Raw genomic sequence first — 22,466 nt, 5'->3', positions numbered from 1 at the left:
ATGGTCCAACTCTCACATCTGTCAATGACTACTGGAAAAACCACAGCTTTGACTATATTATTTGAGAGGAGATACTTTGAGACAACATAAACTCTGTTTATCCTCAAATTTTTGCCTACTAATTTTAGCACCAATTGGGGATCTTGTCTGCCACAATTATTTACAATGATGTTTGCCTAATGGTGATTCCCACCCCCCCACCCCCATTTCCTGCTTCTTTATTAATTGAAAGTTTATTGTAAGAAAGAGCTGCCTTTTCCCATTTATTTATTTAATCATTTATATCAGTATGTACTAATGGATATTCATTTTGTTCTGTGGGTTAAAATACAATATCATTATTTTCTTGCTCAGATGCTTCCAGTTTTGGCCATTAGGAGCTCAGTCTGAGTTTAAATGACCTGTACGTGTAAATGGCTGTTAATCATTTCTATCCTTCCCTTGCCAATAAAACAGCCAGTTACTTTACAAGCAAAATGGGTTTATTCAGGAGCAGTAAAGAATTGCAATTTGGAACATGCAACTGTGTCAAACCACATGCAAGTCTGGTAAAGCAAAGGCAAGGAAACTCTTTTATAGAGTAGAGGGGGAAATTGGGAGGGGCTGTTATTGAAAAAAAAGTTCATTGGACGAAACTGGGAGTTTGAAGTATGGTGGCTTTTCATTGGCTCAGTTGTGACAGTTGTGACAGTCTCTCATTGGCTGAGGTGTTGCCAGACTAGGAGAAAAGCTTCCTCTTCCTGCTAGTGGTAGTAAAGTTGCAACACTTCCTGCCAGAGTTGCAAGAAGTCTGTTTTGATGTGATCTATATCTCCCCTTCTGGCCTCCCAATTCCACTTCAGTTAGGTTTTTCTTCATTAATTTTCACAGAACCATTGCTTGTTTAGGGTCTGGGCAATGATCACTGAAAAGCCAGGCTCAGTTCAGTTCAGTTGCTCAGTCGTGTCCAACTCTTTGCGACCCCATGAATCGCAGCACACTGGGCCTCCCTGTCCATCACCATCTCCCAGAGTTGACTCAAACTCACGTCCATCGAGTTGGTGATGCCATCCGGCCATCTCATCCTCTGTCGTCCCCTTCTCCTCCTATCCCCAATCCCTCCCAGCATCAGAGTCTTTTCCAATGAGTCAACTCTTCACATGAGGTGGCCAAAGTACTGGAGTTTCAGCTTTAGCATCATTCCTTCCAAAGAACACCCAGGGCTGATCTCCATTAGAATGGACTGGTTGGATCTCCTTGCAGTCCAAGGGACTCTCAAGAGTCTTCTCCAACACCACAGTTCAAAAGCATCAATTCTTCGGCACTCAGCTTTCTTCACAGTCCAACTCTCACATCCATACATGACCACAGGAAAAACCATAGCCTTGACTGGACGGACCCTTGTTGGCAAAGTAATGTCTCTGCTTTTCAATATGCTAAATATGGTAAAGGAGCTTTAATTCCGAGGAAAGTAGGACAACACGTGTGGAAATAGTCTGCTCTGAGGAACTCCACAGGAGTAACAGGAGTAGCGAAATGTTGGCCTTTCCGTTGGTGCTATCCCAGAGAAGCTCAAAGGAGTAGGACCATGTGCCTGGTGCCACATTTTGCGCACTCTAGACATCCTGTGCGTGCAGGATTACCAGATGGATTTAGAGACACTGGAATGCTGATTTTAGTGTTCTTGGCTGCTGAATGAAAACCACACCCCTCTCCCTGGGTGCATAAGTGATTAGTGAGTATTTATGGAGTGACACTTGGTGTCTTCCCCTGGTCTCCCATGGTGCTATAAAAATGTGTGCATGTAGAGATTCTCTAAGAATGATAATGATACTTAGCATTTATGCTGATTTGCCCTTTGTTATAGCTTGTCTTCTGTGCTAGATTTTTTTTTTAATGGAAAATTCCAAGTCTTCAAAAAAGTAGGGTGAAAAATAAAATGAAACTCTCAGGTACCTGTCACCTTACTCAATACTTTTCAATTATTTAATCTTTTTCCCCATTTTCAGGGTTGGGGTGGCATATTTGAAAACGAATTGCAGACATTAAAATCTAAGGAAGGGTTGGAAATACTCTGAGTACAAGGACTATATCTTAATTCCTTTGGTGCCTAGCACTGTGCCTGAAAATAGCAGGTGCTCAGAAAAGACTGGTTAAATTGAGAGGAGAAAGAGCAAAATTAGGAGAACATCATCATTTTGAGCTAACTCTAGGGCAGACCTAAGAAGGAAAAGGGTGGTGAGACTTGCCCTAAAATAACTTCTTTCACATTACCTGAATTTGTTCTCTATAACTGTGATCCTCCTGTCACTTTAAGATAGCCTTAATTAAAAGAGAAAACTCATTTTAGGGAGAGTTCAGGGACTCTCTTTTATTTAAATATTTTTACAGGTAACTCCAATCTGATGACATTTTCTCAAACACCAACCAGGAATGACTTGCCCTAAAAAGGACTTTCTTTAAAAAAAATCATTAAAAAAAAAATTATAAAAGTAGTATATACTATCCCTGGGTTGGGAAGATGCCCTGGAGAAGGAAATGGCAACCCACTCCAGTACTCTTGTCTAGAAAATCCTATGGATGGAGGAGCCTGGTGCAGGCTACTGTCCATGGGGTCGCAAAGAGTTGGACACGACTGAGTGACTTCACTTACTTAGTATATACTCATTGAAAGAAAATAGGAAATAACAGAGAAATAGAAAATGAAATGATTCAATATGGATTTCAATATGTAATTCCAGAGATAACATTTTCTTGGTTAGCATTCTGATAAAATTTGAGTGTGAATCACATTGGTAATCAGAGTCAGATCAGATCAGATCAGTCGATCAGTCATATCTGACTCTTTGCGACCCCATGAATCGCAGCATGCCGGGCCTCCCTGTCCATCACCAACTCCTGGAGTTCACCCAGACTCACATCCAGCGAGTCAGTGATGCCATCCAGCCATCTCATCCTCTGTCGTCCCCTTCTCCTCCTGCCCCCAATTCCTCCCAGCATCAGAGTCTTTTCCAATGAGTCAACTCTTCACATGAGGTGGCCAAAGTACTGGAGTTTCAGCTTTAGCATCATTCCTTCCAAAGAAATCCCAGGGCTGATCTCCATTAGAATGGACTGGTTGGATCTCCTTGTAGTCCAAGGGACTCTCAAGAGTCTTCTCCAACACCACAGTTCAAAAGCATCAATTCTTTGGCACTCAGCCTTCTTCACAGTCCAACTCTCACATCCATATATGACCACAGGAAAAACCATAGCCTTGACTAGACGGACCTTTGTTGGCAAAGTAATGTCTCTGCTTTTGAATCAGAGTCAATAACTATTTATTTGTCTGTGAGAATGTGCTAGGTCTGATCGATGCATCATCTCATTAAATTCTTACAGCAGTGTTGTAAGATAAGTTAATTTTTTATTATTGCTTTGTAGCTGAGGAAATGGAAATGTGGTAAGAGTATTTGCCTTCAATCACTTAGCTGATAAGCAGGCTGGGCAGATCTCTATTGAAACACCATTCCTTTATAAGCATAGCAGCTCTTAGACAAACAATGTTCCCTAAGTTTTCCAAGATTGAGATTTTATCAAAAATGATTGCCAGTCCTAGCATTCAAGCCTTCTGCTGTTAAGTCTGTGAGACAGTCTGGCTCCAGGAACCTGCAGGCTTACTGTTACCTGGAGGGAAGGAAACAGACCTCCAGGAAACCATATCAAAAGACAGTCCCAAAGAAAGGGACAGGAGGGGAGAGGTAGAAAGCTGCGTATTTCAAGGGTTTGTGCTGGGCACAGCCAGGTACCAAGAGGAGGAAAGAGATAGCAACATTAGTGTGAAGGGTGTGGCAGAAGCCCAGGCTTTGGAGCTGAACACTGGGCTCATACCCTAGCTCCACCGCTTACTATTAATAGTTGTGTGGTCTCTGGCAAGTTCCATAATCTCTAAACCTTTGTTTTCTCCTCTATAAAATGAGGAGACTTGGAAGGAAAGTTATGACCAACCTAGATAGCATATTCAAAAGCAAAGACATTACTTTGCCAACAAAGGCCCGTCTAGTCAAGGCTATGGTTTTTCCTGTGGTCATGTATGGATGTGAGAGTTGGACTGTGAAGAAGGCTGAGTGCCAAAGAATTGATGCTTTTGAACTGTGGTGTTGGAGAAGACTCTTGAGAGTCCCTTGGACTGCAAGGAGATCCAACCAGTCCATTCTAATGGAGATCAGCCCTGGGATTTCTTTGGAAGGAATGATGCTAAAGCTGAAACTCCAGTACTTTGGCCACCTCATGCGAAGAGTTGACTCATTGGAAAAGACTCTGATGCTGGGAGGGATTGGGGGCAGGAGGAGAAGGGGTTGACAGAGGATGAGATGGCTGGATGGCATCACTGACTCGCTGGATGTGAGTCTGGGTGAACTCCGGGAGTTGGTGATGGACAGGAAGGCCCAGCGTGCTGCGATTCATGGGGTCGCAAAGAGTCGGACACGACTGAGCGACTGAACTGAACTGAACTGAATAATTCTAAAGTCACAAAGTTGAGAAATAAGTAAGTTAATATAAGTGATTGAACTCCTAGAACATGGCACAGAATAAATGCACAAGTGAATCACTCCTCTTTTTAATGATTAATCTTCTAATGAGTTATTACTGCCTTTAGCATTTACTTGTGATGCCTTCACAAGACCCTAAGCACAGGCCATACTGTTTAACCGCTTCCTGGGTCAGATCTTCTCTTTTGTGGTTTGATCCAGGAACCTAACCTCCATTTATAACATTGTGTCTAGAGAAGAATGCTTCCTAGGTTTCCCTCAAACTCATCTAGGCTAAAATTTGGGGATACTACCCTTTAGTAAGTATGAGGCTGTCTTGAGAGTTGCTAGGGTTGTTTTATTTTTCACAGTAAATTACCACATCCCCGCATCTCATTTAAAGAATCAAATTTGTTTTCATTACAAAAAGACAAAAGTGTGTTATACTTTTCCAAAAATGAAAGAAAAAAGGAAAAAAAAACACCCTTAGCTAATCCCCTATTTCTAATAGAATCATTGCTAGCTTTTGGTTCTATTTCTTCCTAGAGTTTTCTTATTTCTATTATTTTAGTGGTAATCATATGCACAGATAGACTTTATTTTCTGTTTTTCTTTTTATTAGGATTTAATCATACATGTTTTTGTGTTATTTTGGCAGGGAATATAGTTTGGTCTCTATTCTCTCCATTTAATTGAGAATAGGTTTGCTGTGGAGATAATCAGCATCCTGGCTTTAGCATTTTCCACACTCTTACGATGACACATTTAGAATTTGAGAAGAGACGTGGTTTTGGTAATGCAGAGAAGATGTGGGGCCTTGCCAAGTAGCTTTCATCACCTTAGTGTAGTTACCATGGTCCAGGGAGGGCCCTCAACTAGGTGGCCTCAGAAACTGAATTTTTGTTAGTTACTAAGAGCATAGCCATCTCTCATACTATCCTAGTACATGCAATTGAAGTATAAAATGAGGATGGCAATTTCATCCTGACAGAAATGCAGCACAGCAGAGTGGTGATTCTGGCAGCCCAGTGGTCATCCTGGAGGTCATCCCTAGTCTGAGTCATTAATGTAAATAATGTAGCAGCAGTGACAGTCAGCACTTGGTGGGTGCTTCGGGCGGCACAGTGGTGAAGAGCCCGCATGCCAGTGCAGGAGATATGAGAGATGCAGGCATGATCCCTGAGTCGGGAAGATCCCCTGGAGGAGGGCATGCCTACCCACTCCAGTATTCTTGCCTGGAGAATCCAATGAACGGAGGAGCCTGGTGGACTGCAGTCCATGGGATCGCAAAGAGTTGGACGTGACTGAAGCGACCGAGCATGTATGCATGCACTGTGCGTCAGGACGTGGGCTAACACTTTTTGTATTAATGTGTTAGGTCATCCAGTCCCTCAATAACCTCTCTAGGAAGGTACAGTTTTTATCCCCATTTTACAGGTAAGAAGACCAAGGCCCAGTGAAGTGATGGGTCATACTTTCTGTCTAAACCCAAACCCCAGATCTGAAACACTGTGCTGTAGTCTGTTATTCTTGCAGATTCTTGCGTCCTGTGTTGGCATCCTTTTGTGTCCTCTGCCCTCTTCCCCACCTGTTGGGGTGTGCCCTGTGCCTTAGTGTGGCTATAACATTTATAACTGAAAAACCCTTGAACTTGGGGCTGTGCCAGCTCAGAACTGAGGAGGCAATGATCGGCTCTCCTTTGCCTTCTCCACCTGTGTGACGTCTGGAGTGAATGACAGCTGGAACTTTCTACCTCCAAAATCTCTGGGTTTCTGATCTTTAAGCTCTCACTGGAGAACTCCCATTACTGTTATAGTCAAGATTGGTTGGGGACAGGTTTTCAGTGTGTGCTGGTGAGTATTATCTCAGGTTAGGATTTCCATCTGAAACGGCATGCCTTTGTGATTGCATTTCAGGGATTGTTGGAGCAGAACGCCCAAACAAAGACAGGCATCGCACTTGTCATCGAGTTTGCAGACTGGAATAGCTGAACTTGAAGCTTCCTGCCTGCAGTGGAAGCCGAGAGATACCTGTTGCTGACATACTCAAAGACATGAACTTCAACGTGACTTTCCACCTTTCCTACAAATTCCGATTGCTGTTGCTTTTTACCTTATGCCTGACAGTGGTTGGGTGGGCCACCAGTAACTACTTTGTGGGTGCTATTCAAGAGATTCCTAAAGCAAAGGATCTCGTGGCTAGTTTGAGCAAGGGTGTCGTTTTAGGGAAGAAAGGAACTGTGACGGATGAAGCATTTGTGGAAAAAGCAAGACTTGACAATTGCCCTTCTGTGTCTCCACACCTCAGTAAGTATTTGTTTTTCCTTTTTTACAAGTAGTACATACACTTTTTATTTAAATACAACAAATGTACTGAAAAGCACATTTCAGAAGTGTACATTCAAGATTCACAAAATGAACATACCTGTGGAACCAGGACATAAATTAAGAAATGGACTCTTCCCAGAACCCCAGAAGCTCCCATGCTTCTTCCTGTCACTACCCTTATTCCAAGTTTATAACACCAGGCGTTAGATTTTTCCTGTTTTTGAAACTGTAGGTGATTGGAAACATCGTATGTACTCATAGAGTACATACGCTATGTACTCTTTTAGGTCTGGCTTCTGTTGCTCAACGTTATGTTTGTGAGCTGTATTCATATTGTGGACATATTATATTTATTATATGAATATCCCCAGTTTGATCATCCAGCCGCGGAAATCTCAGCAGGCATGTCAGTAGGCATGTGTGATGAGCTGGGGTCAGTTGCCCTAGGCTGGTGGCTCTGCTCCGTGTGTTTCTCATCCCCCCGGATCAGCAGGCTAACCTGGACGTATTCTCCTGGCATCCACAGAACACGGGTGGAGAAATGCCAGCACATCCAAGCTTCCACTTGTGTCACATCTGTTAGCATCCCCTTGGCCCTAAGGATGGAGTCAAGGGACAGGGTAGTACTTTTTCAGTGTTGTCTTAGTTTATTTCTTAAATATGTTGTATGTGTTGATACTCCTCTAATGCCTTGCCTTTCACTTTAAATGAACAGTAAGTTGGTCTTAGGAAGCACATTAATTAGGAAAAACTCCACAGCAATATTCTGTCTAACCCACACAGGTTCTATCAGACTTCTCTAGAACATCGAAGGCCTTGTGGTTCTCCAGATAATGCTTGGAGTGTCTTTCCAGAAGGCCTTTCCTCAACCCGTGTGGGTCTGGCAGATTCATGTTTAGTCATCAGATGTGTGGTTTAGATTCTTCTCTCCCAGAAAGTTTTCTGGGACTGTCCCAGAGTTAATATCAGGCTCCCTGTGTGCTTGCCTTTTTTCTGTTGTTGTGTTGGTTAGTGTACTGCCTCATGTTTGACTTTCCTTCCCAGGGGACAGTGTGCAGTCAGGATGAAGGCGGGTGATCCTTTCTAGCTCTGTGAAGTTCAGAACTCCCCCCTGGTTTTTCAGAGGTGTAGCTCTGCACACACCCACTTAGCACTCCGGGGGCCAGTCTCGGGCTCTTCAGAGGCTCCTTGCACTTAGTTACACAAAACCAGCAGACCCTTTTCTTGAGTGACTCGCAGACTCATACTGTGCTCATACTGGCATGTTGCTTCCCTTTACTCAGTCATGGAAAAGCCAAAACATTTTTCCTGATTGTTTGAGGGCAGTCATTCTGCTCACAGATCACACAAGTTGAGATGGGAAAATGAGTTATTGAAACACAGATCTGACTGCATCATGCCCCTTGTTCAAAATCCTCTCAACATACTCAAGCAACAAATACATTCATGGAAACAGATGGGCAGTGACATAATAACGCGTATGGATCCAGAGCTTGATGCAGTAGTAGTGAATCAGGATAGACCATTAGTGATCCAGTGGGGGACAGAACTTGAGAGAATATCACGGGGGCGCTAAGGGAGAATGCTAGAGCAAGTGGAACCAGGTACCCAAGATTAGGTGCACTGAAAGTTGTGACCATGAGAGAGTGGCCAGGGGGACTGGTTTTCATCGAACCTGTTGCTTGGTGTTCTCCCAGGGGCCAGGAACTGAGACATGGTCCATGTAGCCCAGATGATGGGATTTATGAACAGGCTACGTAGGAAAACATCGCAGCGGCCATCCATCCCATCTTCTCCCAGCAGCTCTGGTAGCTTGCTTTTCCTTATAACTGCTTTTCTTACTATTTGTTTTTAGGGCATTACTGCCTGCTAACCCTGTCTCATGTGCAGACCCTTCTGAAAAGGGTCTTGTAGGTCAGTTATTTTCTCTAGGTGGCTGGAAGCAGTTACCTGCTCTTGGTGCTATTGCCTTTTGGCCATTTCACAGACACTAGAGCCTGGTTTAAGCAGCCATGGCCAGGGTAGAGGAAGGTCACATGGAGCGAGGCACAGTGACATACACAGGAAAAGCGGGCGAATGCTTTGCTCAGAAGAGGATAGTGCAGTTGCAAGCATCTTGAGATTTTATAGCCTGACCAGGATACAAGGAGTGTTAAAATGTGTGGCTCTGTTCCCTAACCAGAGCTCTGCCTCCTCCCTTACCAGTTGGTATTTCCTGTTCATTCAGAGCTGAGGGGCGGGTCAGTGGCTTCAGCTGTCTCTTTAAAGCTCTGCGTGAGATTGGTTACCGTGAATGGTCTTGGGTTTCATCCAGTCAGGCTGTGTCCAGACTTGCTGAGCAGATGCCCCATTGGGGATATCTGTCTTGTGAAACAATGGGAGGGCTCTTACAGTGTTGCACATACCTGTTATTGTTGAGTTAGGGAGGGAGGCTAGTTTCTGTTGCCTTTCACTGTTTTACCTTCAGGGAGTTAGTAGAGCTCTCAAGAGCTTAGGGAAGGACTTTAGGGAAAAGGGTCTTGTCCATGAGCTTGATTCCATGGAATGCTTGTAATTAAAAAAAATATATTTTATAATAGATTATTATAATTTATTCTGGGTCTTTGTTGCTGCATGCAGGCTTTCTCTAGTTGCAGCAAGCAGGAACCTACTCTCTAGATGCAGTGTGAGGGCTTCTCATTGTGATGGCTTCTCTTGTTGCAGAACATGGGCTCTAGGTGCACGGGCTTCAGTAGTTGTAGCCTACAGGCTTAGTTGCCTCTGTGGAATCTTCCTAATCTAGTTATCCAACCCCTGCATTGGCAAATGGACTCTTAACCACCGGACCACCAGGGAAGTCCTGGAATGCCCTTAATTTTTAGGAGACTTCACCCTCCTTTGGAATTTTTTTTAATGACAACCAAAAAGTTGGATTTATTTATTCATTCATGTATTCATTCATTCTATGGGTGAGGCTTCCTGTTATTTTTACCCCACCTTTGGAATTTTGAGAAGAAAAAGAGATTAGAGCAAATTTGAAGTTATTTAGTCTGCCCCTGATCTCTGCTCTTCACCAGGATCATCAGGACAGAGTATATTTCCTAGTACGAATGAATCATAGAACCAGAACTAGTTACTCTGCCACAGGGGACTACTTTTGTATGTCATTTGCTTTTTTTTTTGCAGCCAGTAACCTGAGTCATAGATTCTGTGGTTCTGTGGTTATATTTTGTGACCAAAGGAGGCTTTACAATAGTGCTTATGGTGTGCCAGGCAGTGTTCAAAGTGTGCGGCATGTACTGGCTCCTGCAAGCCCATTAACATGTGATAAGCTTGCCCCGTTAGTTCCTGTGCCCTGTGTTTATTGTAGAAGGCCAGACCAAGCTCGTGTTCAAGCCAGATCTCACTCTGGAGGAAGTCCAGGCAAAGAACCCCAAGGTGCACAGAGGCCGGTATCGCCCTGAGGAGTGCAGGGCTTTGCAACGGGTTGCCATCCTCATCCCTCACCGGCATAGGGAGAAGCACCTGCTGTACCTGCTGGAGCACCTTCACCCCTTCTTGCAGAGGCAGCAGCTGGACTACGGCATCTACGTCATCCACCAGGTGAGTCTGGGGGGGTGGACGAGGCCTCTGCCCTCCAGACTCCCCTTTCTGTGGCTCTTTGTCTGTCTTGGGTAAAAGAGCGTCTGACCATCATCAAAGTTGAGGTCTCTTAACTCATTTGTCCTTGAAAGGAGTAAAGGAGTTTCTTGTCCCAGAGTTTGGAATAATGGGATAAGTGCTGGGAAATTTTACTGGCTCTGGAGGAAGCCTGTTTTCTTTTGTGAGCTCTTCCATGTTAGCCAATGACTGCCCTGAGATATTCCCCTGGTCTTGACCTTACACTGCCTTCTGTGTCTGCTCTGTATTACACAGTGAGATGTTGGAACCGTACTTTATTATTGAGCTTGGCTCTTTGATGGGGATCTAGATAGAGGAGTCGACTGCTGTGTGCTAATCACCATGGAATTCTATAACTCTTTCTGCCTTTAACTTTGCCACTATCTATTACATAAAACATTATGTTTAGTTTTCACTTTTTTGATTCAGTTTTGTGACTTCCAGAAGCATGAGTTAGTAGGAACACAGTAAGTATAAGCGTAGGCTGCTTTTCAAGAGTTTTGCTCTAAATGAAGCAGGTGATTTAAGATGCCTCTATTTGGTTTTAACATATATTGAAAGAAAAATAAGACATCAACTTAAATATCTTTTTTATGGCTATCTTTTCAAAATTATGCTGGGCCATCCAAATAATCCCCCTCAAATCCTTACAAATGCTCTGAAGGCAAGTGCCCAGTTGTGTCTGTCTCTGTGACCCCATGGACTGTGTAGCCCACCAGGCTCCTCTGTCCCTGGAATTTTCCAGGTAAGAATACTGGAGTGGGTTGCCATTTCTTCCTCCATTGAATAGAAGGAAAATAATTAACTACATGCCTAATATCAGTTATAGCTGGTAACATTTGTCTTAGGAAAACTTTTGATAGATCAGAAGATGTTATTCTGCAGTATATACATTGTAATAAACTGGGGCTCTTAGAAATTGATGTGCATATATATATATTACATTTATGCTCATTTTGTGAGGATTTGAAAAAAATTAACTGTTACACTGGTTTGTCATTATTTTTATTTTTAACACTGTAAGTCATTCAGAGTTCTTACTCAAGACAGCAGCCCCCAGCATATAATATTTTTATGAGTAGAAAAATATGCTTTATGTTATTCTTTTCAGGGAAGTACTGTGGTGAGTTTTGAGAATTGCCTGTACTTTTGTTATGATAAACTGTTTACTGAACTGGAATCTATTCTTAAGGAATTTGATTCAAATAGCCATGAAAAAATTACTAGTGTAAATTTTTTTTTTTTAATACTATAGCTTTGATTATGTTACTGGTTGATTTATGTTCTTTTCTTACCTGGTAATGAATCCCCTCTGTCAGGCCTCTGCAAGGACTAGCATCTGCAATTAACCGTTAAGACAGGATTCTTTCACAATGATTCCATGAGACTTTTAAGTAGCTTAGGAATATTAGCAGTAAACCTCTCTATTTATAGATCAAGATTTCTTTTCCTTTTTTTTGGTGGACCTCACTGTGTGGCATGTGGGATCTTAATTCCCTAACCAGGGATTGAACCCAACCCCCCTGCAGTGGAAGCTCAGAGTTTTAACCATCAGATCATCAGAGAAGTCCCTAGGTTAAGATTTTTTTGATACTTTCTGGCCGGCTATATTTTTGGGGAGCTTAGTGTAGGTCTGTTACATGGGGTATGATTGGGATTAGCTGAGAGTTGAACAGTGAAGCAGTGATACTACTTGTCATGACTAGTATATAAGAAAGGTTTTTTAGTTTTCCATGGAATAAATAAAGGTATGTTTAAAGATTTTTTGAGTTTCTTTATTAGTAAAAACTTTAAAAAACTATGTTTTTTGAAAAAATTGTTAAAAAACACACATAACATAAAATACACCATCTTAACCATTTTTATTATACAGTTCAGTAGTGTTAAGTATATTCATATTATTGTGCAGCTGATCTCAACTAATCTTTTTTCCTGCAAAACTGAAACTCTAAACCCATTAAACAACAGTCTTTCATTTTAAGGTGCTTTTAGTTATGGAATATAAGTATGTATGAAGCATAAAGAAAAACACAAAGGGTCTGTTATTGTTAATTCAATCTACTGTGTCAGATTTTCATGTCATGTGTGTATTCTTGTGTGTTAGAGAATAATACCCACTCCTGCATGTGAAATGAAGAGGGACACAGTGTGAAATCTTGTCTTAGGAGCTTTTCAAGTTGTAATTTCCATATCTACAGGCTGGAAGTAAGAAGTTTAATCGTGCCAAACTCCTGAATGTGGGCTATATAGAAGCTCTCAAGGATGAAATTTGGGACTGTTTCATATTCCACGATGTGGACCTGGTGCCTGAGAACGATCTGAACCTTTACAGGTGTGAGGATCAGCCCAGGCATCTGGTGGTTGGCAGGAACAGCACGGGGTACAGGTAAGGCGGCTCTGCTCACGGCTGGCTGGGGGTTTCTGCGGAAAATGAGAAATAGGAAGAATGGTCCATGACAGCTCCTTCAAAGTTTAAAACAGGAATTAGAGAAATTAGATTTTTTTTTTTCTTATTAGGAAAAAGTCCTACAAATGCCTTGGCAGAAGATCACAAAGCTAAAGGGGGAGAGAACAGGAGAGGAAAATCATCTAAACACTGCACATGGTGGCCAGACTTGCCTGCAGGGCCCGCCTGGTAGAACTTTGCTACGCGCTCCCATACTGAGTAGGGCTACAGTAACTCATCTATCTGTCCCTGACTTCTGTCTCTGGGAGGCAAAGAGAGGGAGCCTCCAGGTCAGCTTTTAAGCCTCTTTTGTGAGCCTGTGATGTCTCTTTCCAGACTGTGGCATCTTTCTAGAGTCCAGGGGGAGCCTGGGAGGGGCATGTCCATCGAGTGGGCTGCCCGGGAGCCGGGACACCCGGGACAAGTCCCTTTCTCTTAAAACCACTGTGGGAAGAGCTAGGCATCGTCATTTCTGCGTCCATTCCCCACCCCACGCCTTCCCTCAGGAGAGCCAGAGGTGCTTTGCAGTCTTAGTTTATTAATAAGTTCCTCTTGAAAACAACCGAGAGGAAATAGTGAGCAGGAAGCTTTTCCAAAAGTGAACCTGCATGTTTACTTATAAGTGTGCACACTTACTTGTCAGCCTGCCCCAGGCCCTTCCTGTCATATATGCTCATATATGGGGTGCTTACTATGCTGGGGCCAGGAGACCAGTCTGAAGAAGGGAGAGTGCCTGCCCTCACAGTGCTTCCTGGTGTGTGTGGGGAGACGGGCATCTAGAGTGGAGCTGTGTCAGCTTTGCACTTGTGCAAATTCAACTAGCAGCGCTTGTTAATGAGGGGGAGAGTATGGGAGTGGTGAGGCACAGGAAGAGAGAGCTATAAAATAATAAGGGAAGTTCCACCAGGGTCTACTCCAGGAAGTGAGCACAATCTCTTGACACCTTCCTTGGTCTTGGTTTCCATGTTGTTCTTAGTATGTAGGTTTCTCACTTTGGACTGTTTAAGAGTTTTCCAGGAGTAACACTGACTGCAGGGAATTTTTGCCTCAGGTAATACTGTACAGACAGAGGATGAGATGGTTGGATGGTATCACTGACTTGGACATGAGTTTGAGTAAGCTCTGGGAGTTGGTGATGGACAGGGAAGCTTGGCGTGCTGCAGTCCATGGAGTCTCAAAGAGTGGGACACGACTGAGTGACTGAACTGAACTGACAGACTGTAAATCCAGTCCCTGTGTGAAGTGTGGGATATAAACAAATACCTAGAATAAACCGCAGTGGGTGAGAGCACACTGTCTTTAAGAAACACCTTGGGAAGGGTTTAATGCTGTTGTTCAGGAAACGTGGCACCTTTATCTTGTGAAATCAATGGGAGCTTCCCAGCAGAGTTCCAGGACATGGAAGCAAGAGAGAATGTAGCACAGGTTTGGAGGAAAAGCAGGTGGCTCGTTAGTGCTGGAGAATGAATGTCTGGGATGGTGGAAGGAGGAGAGGCTAGAGATGAGAGTGGGCAGGAGCCAGGTTAGGCAGGCCTTATCCAGTCTCATAAGGTGTTTGGAGTTCCTGTGGAAGGTATCAGAGTGCTGCTGATGCACGGTTAGAACTGGAGAATGACAGGAGAATTCAGCTGGCCTTTGGTGTGTGGGATGGAGCCAGGCAGGAGGGGAGAAGATGAGGGCAGACGTCCACTCCTGCCTCCAGGCTTCAGGGACACTGGGGCAAGAGGGCAGGGGAAGGTCTGGAAGAGAATCCGAGGGCTTTTTCTTTTGGGAAACTTGATCATTTTCTGGAGGTTTTGGTGTCTGGTCTCTGAGCCACCTCTGCGTTGAAGAAAGCAGTATATCATATCCGGGCACCTTGGTATTTTCAGAAGCATGGCAATTATCTGCTCACTTACGGGTAGTAAAATGTCACTCTCTACAATACAGAATACTGTACTTCAGACCCTTGACATGGATGATAACTTCCCATTGCCCAGTCTTCCTAAACACTGTGGTGAGAAATTATAGTCACACAGGATTGTTCTTTTGTTTGTTTTTGGATTATGGATACACTGAATTGTCAAGGACAGCCCTTTTGTTAGGATTCTAGATTTTATCTCTGCTTTAAGCTGCACCATAAGAAAATGAGCTCTTGGGCATTTCTGCTGGGAACCGATCTGGAGTATAACTTTGGTATGATGATCGTGGGTTTTATCAGATGCCACACAGTCTAAAAACAGCCCCTTATGAATCTTGCTGTTTTAACTCGCTATGGCAATTGGCCAAATGTTTCTTTTATAACTAGATATCTGGCAGTCTTTGTCTTCCTTGAATAACTGACAGTTTTCCAATGTAAATCATGTGGTTGAATGTGTCTCCTCTTTTGATCTGGATGCAAGAAGCTGGGAGCTAAATCTATGACCTTCTTGTAGAAGCTGAAAGAATCTTATTTGCAGATCAGAGTTCTAATGTATTTCGTATTCTAATCTCTCTAGTTGGGGCAGGTGCAGTCAGTTGCAGGCAACTAAGTGTCTGCCCATGTGTAGAGTCTTCTCTTGTGTTTTTGGAAGAGGGTGTTTGTTATGACCAGTGCATTTTCTTGGCAAAACTCTATTAGTCTTTGCCCTGCTTCATTCCGTATTCCAAGGCCAAATATGCCTGTTACTCCAGGTGTTTCTTGACTTCCTACTTTTGCATTCCAGTCCCCTGTAATGAAAAGGACATCTTTTTTGGGTGTTAGTTCTAAAAGGTCTTATAGGTCTTCATAGAACCGTTCAACTTCAGCTTCTTCAGCGTTACTGGTTGGGACATAGACTTGGATTACTGTGATATTGGATGGTTTGCCTTGGAAACGAACAGAGATCATTCTGTCGTTTTTGAGATTGCATCCAAGTACTGCATTTCGGACTCTTTTGTTGACCATGAGGGCTACTCCATTTCTTCTGAGGGATTCCTGCCTGCAGTAGTAGATATAATGGTCATCTGGGTTAAATTCAACCATTCCAGTCCATTTTAGTTTGCTGATTCCTAGAAGGTCGACATTCACTCTTGCCATCTCTTGTTTGACCACTTCCAATTTGCCTTGATTCATGGACCTGACATTCCAGATTCCTATGCAATATTGCTCTTTACAGCATTGGACCTTGCTTCTATCACCAGTCACATCCACAGCTGGGTATTGTTTTTGCTTTGGCTCCATCCCTTCATTCTTTCTGGAGTTATTTCTCCACTGATCTCCAGTAGCATATTGGGCACCTACTGACCTGGGGAGTTCCTCTTTCAGTATCCTATCATTTTGCCTTTTCATACTGTTCATGGGGTTCTCAAGGCAAGAATACTGAAGTGGTTTGCCATTCCCTTCTCCAGACTCTATACATGGACATCACCAGATGGTCAACATCGAAATCAGATTGATTATATTCTTTGCAGCCAAAGATGGAGAAGCTCGATACAGTCAGCAAAAACAAGACCAGGAGCTGACTGTGGCTCAGACCATGAACTCCTTATTGCCAAATTCAGACTTAAATTGAAGAAAGTAGGGAAAACCACTAGACCATTCAGGTATGACCTAAATCAAATCCCTTATGATTATACAGTGGACGTGAGAAATAGATTTAAGGGCCTAGATCTGATAGATGGAGTGCCTGATGAACTATGGACTGAGGTTCGTGACATTGTACAGGAGACAGGGATCAAGACCATCCCCATGGAAAAGAAATGCAAAACAGCAAAATGGCTGTCTGGGGAGGCCTTACAAATAGCTGTGAAAAGAAGAGAAGCGAAAAGCAAAGGAGAAAAGGAAAGATATAAGCATCTGAATGCAGAGTTCCAAAGAATAGCAAGAAGAGATAAGAAAGCCTTCTTCAGCGATCAATGCAAAGAAATAGAGGAAAACAACAGAATGGGAAAAACTAGAGATCTCTTCAAGAAAATTAGAGATACCAAAGGAACATTTCATGCAAAGTTGGGCTCTATAAAGGACAGAAATGGTATGGACCTAACAGAAGCAGAAGATATTAAGAAGAGATGGCAAGAATACACAGAAGAACTGTACAAAAAAAATCTTCATGACCCAGATAATCATGATGGTGTGATCGCTGACCTAGAGCCAGACATCCTGGAATGTGAAGTCAGGTGGGCCTTAGAAAGCATCACTACGAACAAAGCTAGTGGAGATGATGGGATTCCAGTTGAGCTATTTCAAACCCTGAAAGATGATGCTGTGAAAGTGCTGCACTCAATATGCCAGCAAATTTGGAAAACTCAGAAGTGGCCACAGGACTGGAAAAGGTCAGTTTTCATTCCAAGAATGCTCAAACTACCGTACAATTGCATTCACCTCACACGCTAGTAAAGTAATGCTCAAAATTCTCCAAGCCAGGCTTCAGCAATATGTGAACCGTGAGCTTTGTGATCTTCAAGCTGGTTTTAGAAAAGGCAGAGGAACCAGAGATCAAATTGCCAACATCCGCTGGATCATGGAAAAAGCATCAGCTTTATTGAGTATGCCAAAGCCTTTGACTGTGTAGATCACAATAAACTGTGGAAAATTCTGAAAGAGATGGGAACACTAGACCACCTGACCTGCATTTTGAGAAACCTATATTCAGGTCAGGAGCAACAGTTAGAACTGGACATGGAACAACAGACTGGTTCCAAATAGGAAAAGGAGTTCGTCAAGGCTGTATATTGTCACCCTGCTTATTTAACTTATATGCAGAGTACATCATGAGAAACGCTGGACTGGAAGAAACACAAGCTGGAATCAAGATTGCTGGGAGAAATATCAATAACCTCAGATATGCAGATGACACCACCCTTATGGCAGAAAGTGAAGAGGAGCTAAAAAGCCTCTTGATGAAAGTGAAAGTGGAGAGTGAAAAAGTTGGCTTAAAGCTCAACATTCAGAAAACAAAGATCATGGCATCTGGTCCCATCACTTCATGGCAAATAGATGGGGAAACAGTGGAAACAGTGTCAGACTTTATTTTTTTGGGCTCCAAAATCACTGCAGATGGTGACTACAGCCATGAAATTAAAAGACGCTTACTCCTTGGAAGGAAAGTTATGACCAACCTAGATAGCATGTTCAAAAGCAGAGGCATTACTTTGCCAACAAAGGTTCGTCTAGTCAAGGCTATGGTTTTTCCTCTGGTCATGTATGGATGCGAGAGTTGGACTGTGAAGAAGGCTGAACGCTGAAGAATTGATGCTTTTGAACTGTTGGTGTTGGAGAAGACTCTTGAGAGTCCCTTGGACTGCAAAGAGGTCCAACCAGTCCATTCTGAAGGAGATCAGGCCTGGAATTTCTTTGGAAGGAATGATGCTAAAGATGAAACTCCAGTACTTTGGCCGCCTCATGCGAAGAGTTGACTCATTGGAAAAGACTCTGATGCTGGGAGGGATTGGGGGCAGGAGGAGAAGGGGACGACAGAGGATGAGATGGCTGGATGGCATCACTGACTCGATGGATGTGGGTCTGGGTGAACTCCAGGAGTTGGTGATGGACAGGGACGCCCGGCGTGCTGCGATTCATGGGGTCGCAAAGAGTCGGACAGGACTGAGGGACTGAACTTAACTGAACTGAAGTGTCTGCCCCCCGGTGTTAACTGTGTGTCCTTGCACCACAGAGCTTAAATCAGCACAATATTGTCACAACTGTCTGTTGAGTACAAAGAGAAGTGCAAGAAATGTTTTTACTTTACACACATGCAGAGGGAAGAAGTTTAAGTAACTTTTCTCAGCTATCTCAGTTTCTGTGAAGATAGAGATAAATCTTGTTTCTCCGCGTGATTATGTCAGTAATAAAGATCTCTTCTAGGCCGTGGGACATTTTGTTGCCAAGAATTCCTTTGATACCTTCCTGCTTTCTACAAGGACGCTACTGTTATTTTATGACTGCATTTTCCCCACCCTTGGGCCTTTAAAAATAAGTAAAACTGTCTCTGGGCCAATCAAGTATTTTATGCTTTTCTAGGTAAGAATAAAAACCAGGAGCAATGAACAATAAACATGTAGGTATTTGGCACCTAAGAGGCAACTGAGAAACTGATAATTCTTGAACCTCCCTTTCTGGCTGGTCTCCTCCTACAGCTGAACAGGTCTCTAGGTTCTCCTCAGACAGCCTGTACTTTTCTCCCTCTCTGCTTTTCCTAATGGAGCTTGGGTCATCTGCTGTTACTCAGTCATGTCTGACTCTTTGCAATCCTGTGAACTGTAGTCCACCAGGCTCTTCTGTCCTTGGAATTCTTCAGGCAGAAATATGGGAGTGGGTAGCCATTCCCTTCTTCAGGGGATTTTCCCGACCCAGGGATTGAACCCCGTTTCCTGCACTGCAGGCAGATTCTTTACCATCTGAGCCACCAGGGAAGCCCCTGATTACCAGGAGTTCCCCCCATTTTTCTACCTCTCTGAATCCTTCCAGGCCCACTTGCCCTGATGTTGTCATCGCCTTCCTCAGAACCCCGAGAATAGTCACCTCTCTTGTTGGACTGTCAACCGTGTGTGAGGCTGGGCCCACTTATTCCAGTGTTGAGCCAGCTGCTTTGCACCCAGTGGATAATAGTTACGTAATAGATGACTCCAAGTCATCAGTGCTGTTCCCTCCTGGTGACCCCTTGTTGGTGCTCTGCAGGTTATGCCTGAGCAGTGATTCTACTCAGGGTCCTGATGAAGCTGCTGGTCTTTAGGTAGTTTAGGAATCCCTTCCCAGCCAAACAGTGTCCAGTCACAAGGCAGCAAGTCACTGTAGTTGATGTGTTGGTCAATAACACCTGTCTTCTGAGCACTTTGTTCTTTTTGTTTTAGGTTGGGGGTATATAAGTAAATCTGTTTCCATTGTGGGTTAAGCAGGGTCCACCCCGTCTGTACTCAGAGCATAGAAACAAACAGCTGAGCTACAAATTAACTTTTGGGACTTCATCTGTGAGGTGGCAGGTGTCAACATCAGGGGTCCCTAACCACTGGGATCTAATGCCTGATGATCTGAGGTGGAGCTGATGTAATAATAATTAGTAACAAGTGCACAATAAATGTAACGCATTTGCTACTGCTGCTGCTGCTGCTGCTAAGTCGCTTCAGTCATGTCCAACTCTGTGCGACCCCATAGACGGCAGCCCACCAGGCTCCCCCGCCCCTGGCATTCTCCAGGCAAGAACACTGGAGTGGGTTGCCATTTCCTTCTCCAATGCATGAAAGTGAAAAGTGAAAGTGAAGTTGCTCAGTCATGTCTGACTCTTCGCGACCCCTTGAATCATCCCCAAACCATCCTTCTCTCATCCCCTGCACTGTCCATGGAAAAATTCTTCCACGAAACTGGTCCCTGGTGCCAAAAAGATTGGGTACTGCTGGCCTACTTGATGACTGATCTTTCCTTTTGGTTTTCCTTCTTATCTGAAAAAGCAGAAATATTTCATTGGTCCTGGAATACTTTGAACTGACGTTAATTAAAGTAAGAAATCTTCCATATTTTCACCTTCTCTTATTCGATAACATCCAAGTTGTTAAGCTGCCTTGGTTTGCGTTTCTAAATGGTTACTGTGTTCTAAGGGATGTCTCTATTTCTCAGATTTGCATTAGTCCTAAATGAGTGGGACATGCTCTCTGGCCAGTGCCTCTGTTCTTTCCCTTTTCCTTATTGGTATCCCCATAGCTCCGCCCTCTTCACTTATTGCATTGTCTTCAGGCAACTTTTGCTACTCTTGTGCCCTCAGGTACCACCTCTCGACAGCTTATTTCCGAAGCTATCTCTGTAACTACTCTTCTGTATTGAACTTGGACCCTGTATCCTTTTTCCCACTGGCAGAAGCCCCACGAGAACCTCAAATTCAGCTTATCCAAACCATAATTTGTCTCCTTCTCAAAACCTAATAATTGGTGTGTATACCCTGTTTTTGTGACAGGCATTATCATCTACCTAGTTGCCCACGCTGGAGCCCTCGGGGTTATTAAGGTATGTTGGGTTCTCCAGGAGACAGGCTCTGAGATGGAGATTTGCGTAAAAGTGGAGGTTTGCATACAAAGTGTGTTCAGGACCTGTCTCTTGCCCTCCACCCCACTTGCTAAAAAAAGTAAAAGTGAAAAACCGTTTTGTTGTTGTTACTCATGTTGTTGTTGTTCAGTCACTCGGTCATGTTTGACTCTTTGCCACCCCATGGACTGTAGCACGCCAGGCTTCCCTGTCCTTTGCAAAATTTAATGTCTAACCTGGACCCAGCCTTAGATTTCTTCTTAACCCACACTGTTTGGCACACCACTGTTTACTGGATTTACACATGACATGAGGTCTGTCATCCAGGTCTGATGTTACAATGTACATGTACAGGTACCTGTGTAGACCTCTGCACACAACCATGAACAACCAAAGGTGGGTGGCACCTTGCTGAGCGAGCCTGTCTGGACAGAGGTTGGAAGGCCGGGAGTGTGGGGAGGTGGCTCTGGAGCAGGAGTGGACGGGTTAGAGAGCACAGTCTTCAGAGTCCCTGGAATACGCCCGCCCTGCGAAGTCTGGATCGGCTGTAGAGAACAAAAGGACTTCGTACTAACCTTCTTGCCTTCTCTCTCCTCTCTTTCAGGTTACGTTACAGTGGATATTTTGGGGGTGTTACTGCCCTAAGTCGAGAGCAATTTTTCAAGGTGAATGGATTCTCTAACAACTACTGGGGATGGGGAGGCGAAGACGATGACCTCAGACTCAGGTGAACAACAGAGACAGGTCCCCTTCACGGGGTCTGCTAGCCATAGTTGTGTGTGGTTCCTGTGGAGGCCAGGCCAGCAGGTCATGAGGCTTGAACTTGTCCTAGAAGGGTGGCAGAGGGCGGGGAGGGGGGTGAACAAGGGGGCCCAAATTGCCCCACTGGCAGTTTAGAGATGACAGAGGGTGGTCCAGTTCTGACTTATGGATGTCTGCCGTCCAGGAGTGTTGATGGAGGCGTCTGTGGACTTGGCAGCAGGTCCTAGCTACTGAGATAGGGTCTCCCCAGTGAACGGGAAGTCCCAGACTAGAGGGTCTGTAAAGCTACAATCCGAGGACGGTGGCCAGAGGTCTGTTCTAAGCCTCTGCCTTCTCTCAGGCCCCAGGTGACACTGGCAGTTCCCAGTGTTGTGCACAGCAGGGAGTGCCTGTCGCACGCCCTGGAGCAAACCAGGATGCCCTCTCCCACGCCCTGCGGGAGCAGCTGCTGGCATGACCTCAGATTCTCTTGGACTCTTTCCCACTCTGGAGGATTCACAAGGAATATGCCTGGTCTCCTCTCTCAGCCCCTTTTCCTGAACTTGGGTTTCGTGGCCACATAGTTATGGGTATCCCTAACTCCCAGAATTAAGTAATTTTTTTCAAGAGCCTGGGGGCAGTATATTCAGACTTGTATTAACAAGGTCTTTCTGTTAGGAGACCCCCCAGCCCACCCTGCCCCATCCTCCTATTGTTGCCTCTTAGAAAGTAAACCTCTCAGCTGGGGTTCTGAATTAATAGATGTGTGGCTTCCAGAAATTTTCCTTTGCTTTTCCATTGCTTCAGCATGAGGAAGCCATGGCTCCAGGTTGCTCTTGTTCCCAAGTCTAGGCTGAGAGTCTCTCCAGTGT

At 44.1% G+C, this 22,466-nt stretch overlaps 1 protein-coding gene across 4 annotated transcripts in view; it reads left to right on the top strand.

Moving 5' to 3' along the window:
- The window catches only part of B4GALT4 (beta-1,4-galactosyltransferase 4), a 32,484-nt gene that overhangs the window by 5,762 nt on the left and 4,256 nt on the right, over positions 1-22,466 (top strand). For all 4 annotated transcript variants that reach the window (XM_006057618.3, XM_044942152.1, XM_025284446.2 and 1 more), the window contains 4 exons: positions 6,407-6,796; positions 10,167-10,399; positions 12,655-12,842; positions 21,458-21,580. In XM_006057618.3, the coding sequence (XP_006057680.1) occupies positions 6,544-6,796; positions 10,167-10,399; positions 12,655-12,842; positions 21,458-21,580 (797 nt within the window). In that variant the 5' untranslated portion in view covers positions 6,407-6,543. The remainder of the gene's footprint in view (positions 1-6,406; positions 6,797-10,166; positions 10,400-12,654; positions 12,843-21,457; positions 21,581-22,466) is intronic.

The sequence above is a fragment of the Bubalus bubalis genome, chromosome 1 (genome assembly GCF_019923935.1).
Source record: "Bubalus bubalis isolate 160015118507 breed Murrah chromosome 1, NDDB_SH_1, whole genome shotgun sequence".
NCBI classification, from domain to species: Eukaryota; Metazoa; Chordata; class Mammalia; order Artiodactyla; family Bovidae; genus Bubalus; species Bubalus bubalis.
The sequence above is the reverse complement of the archived record's forward strand: the minus strand, read 5'-3'. Positions and strand labels throughout refer to the sequence as shown.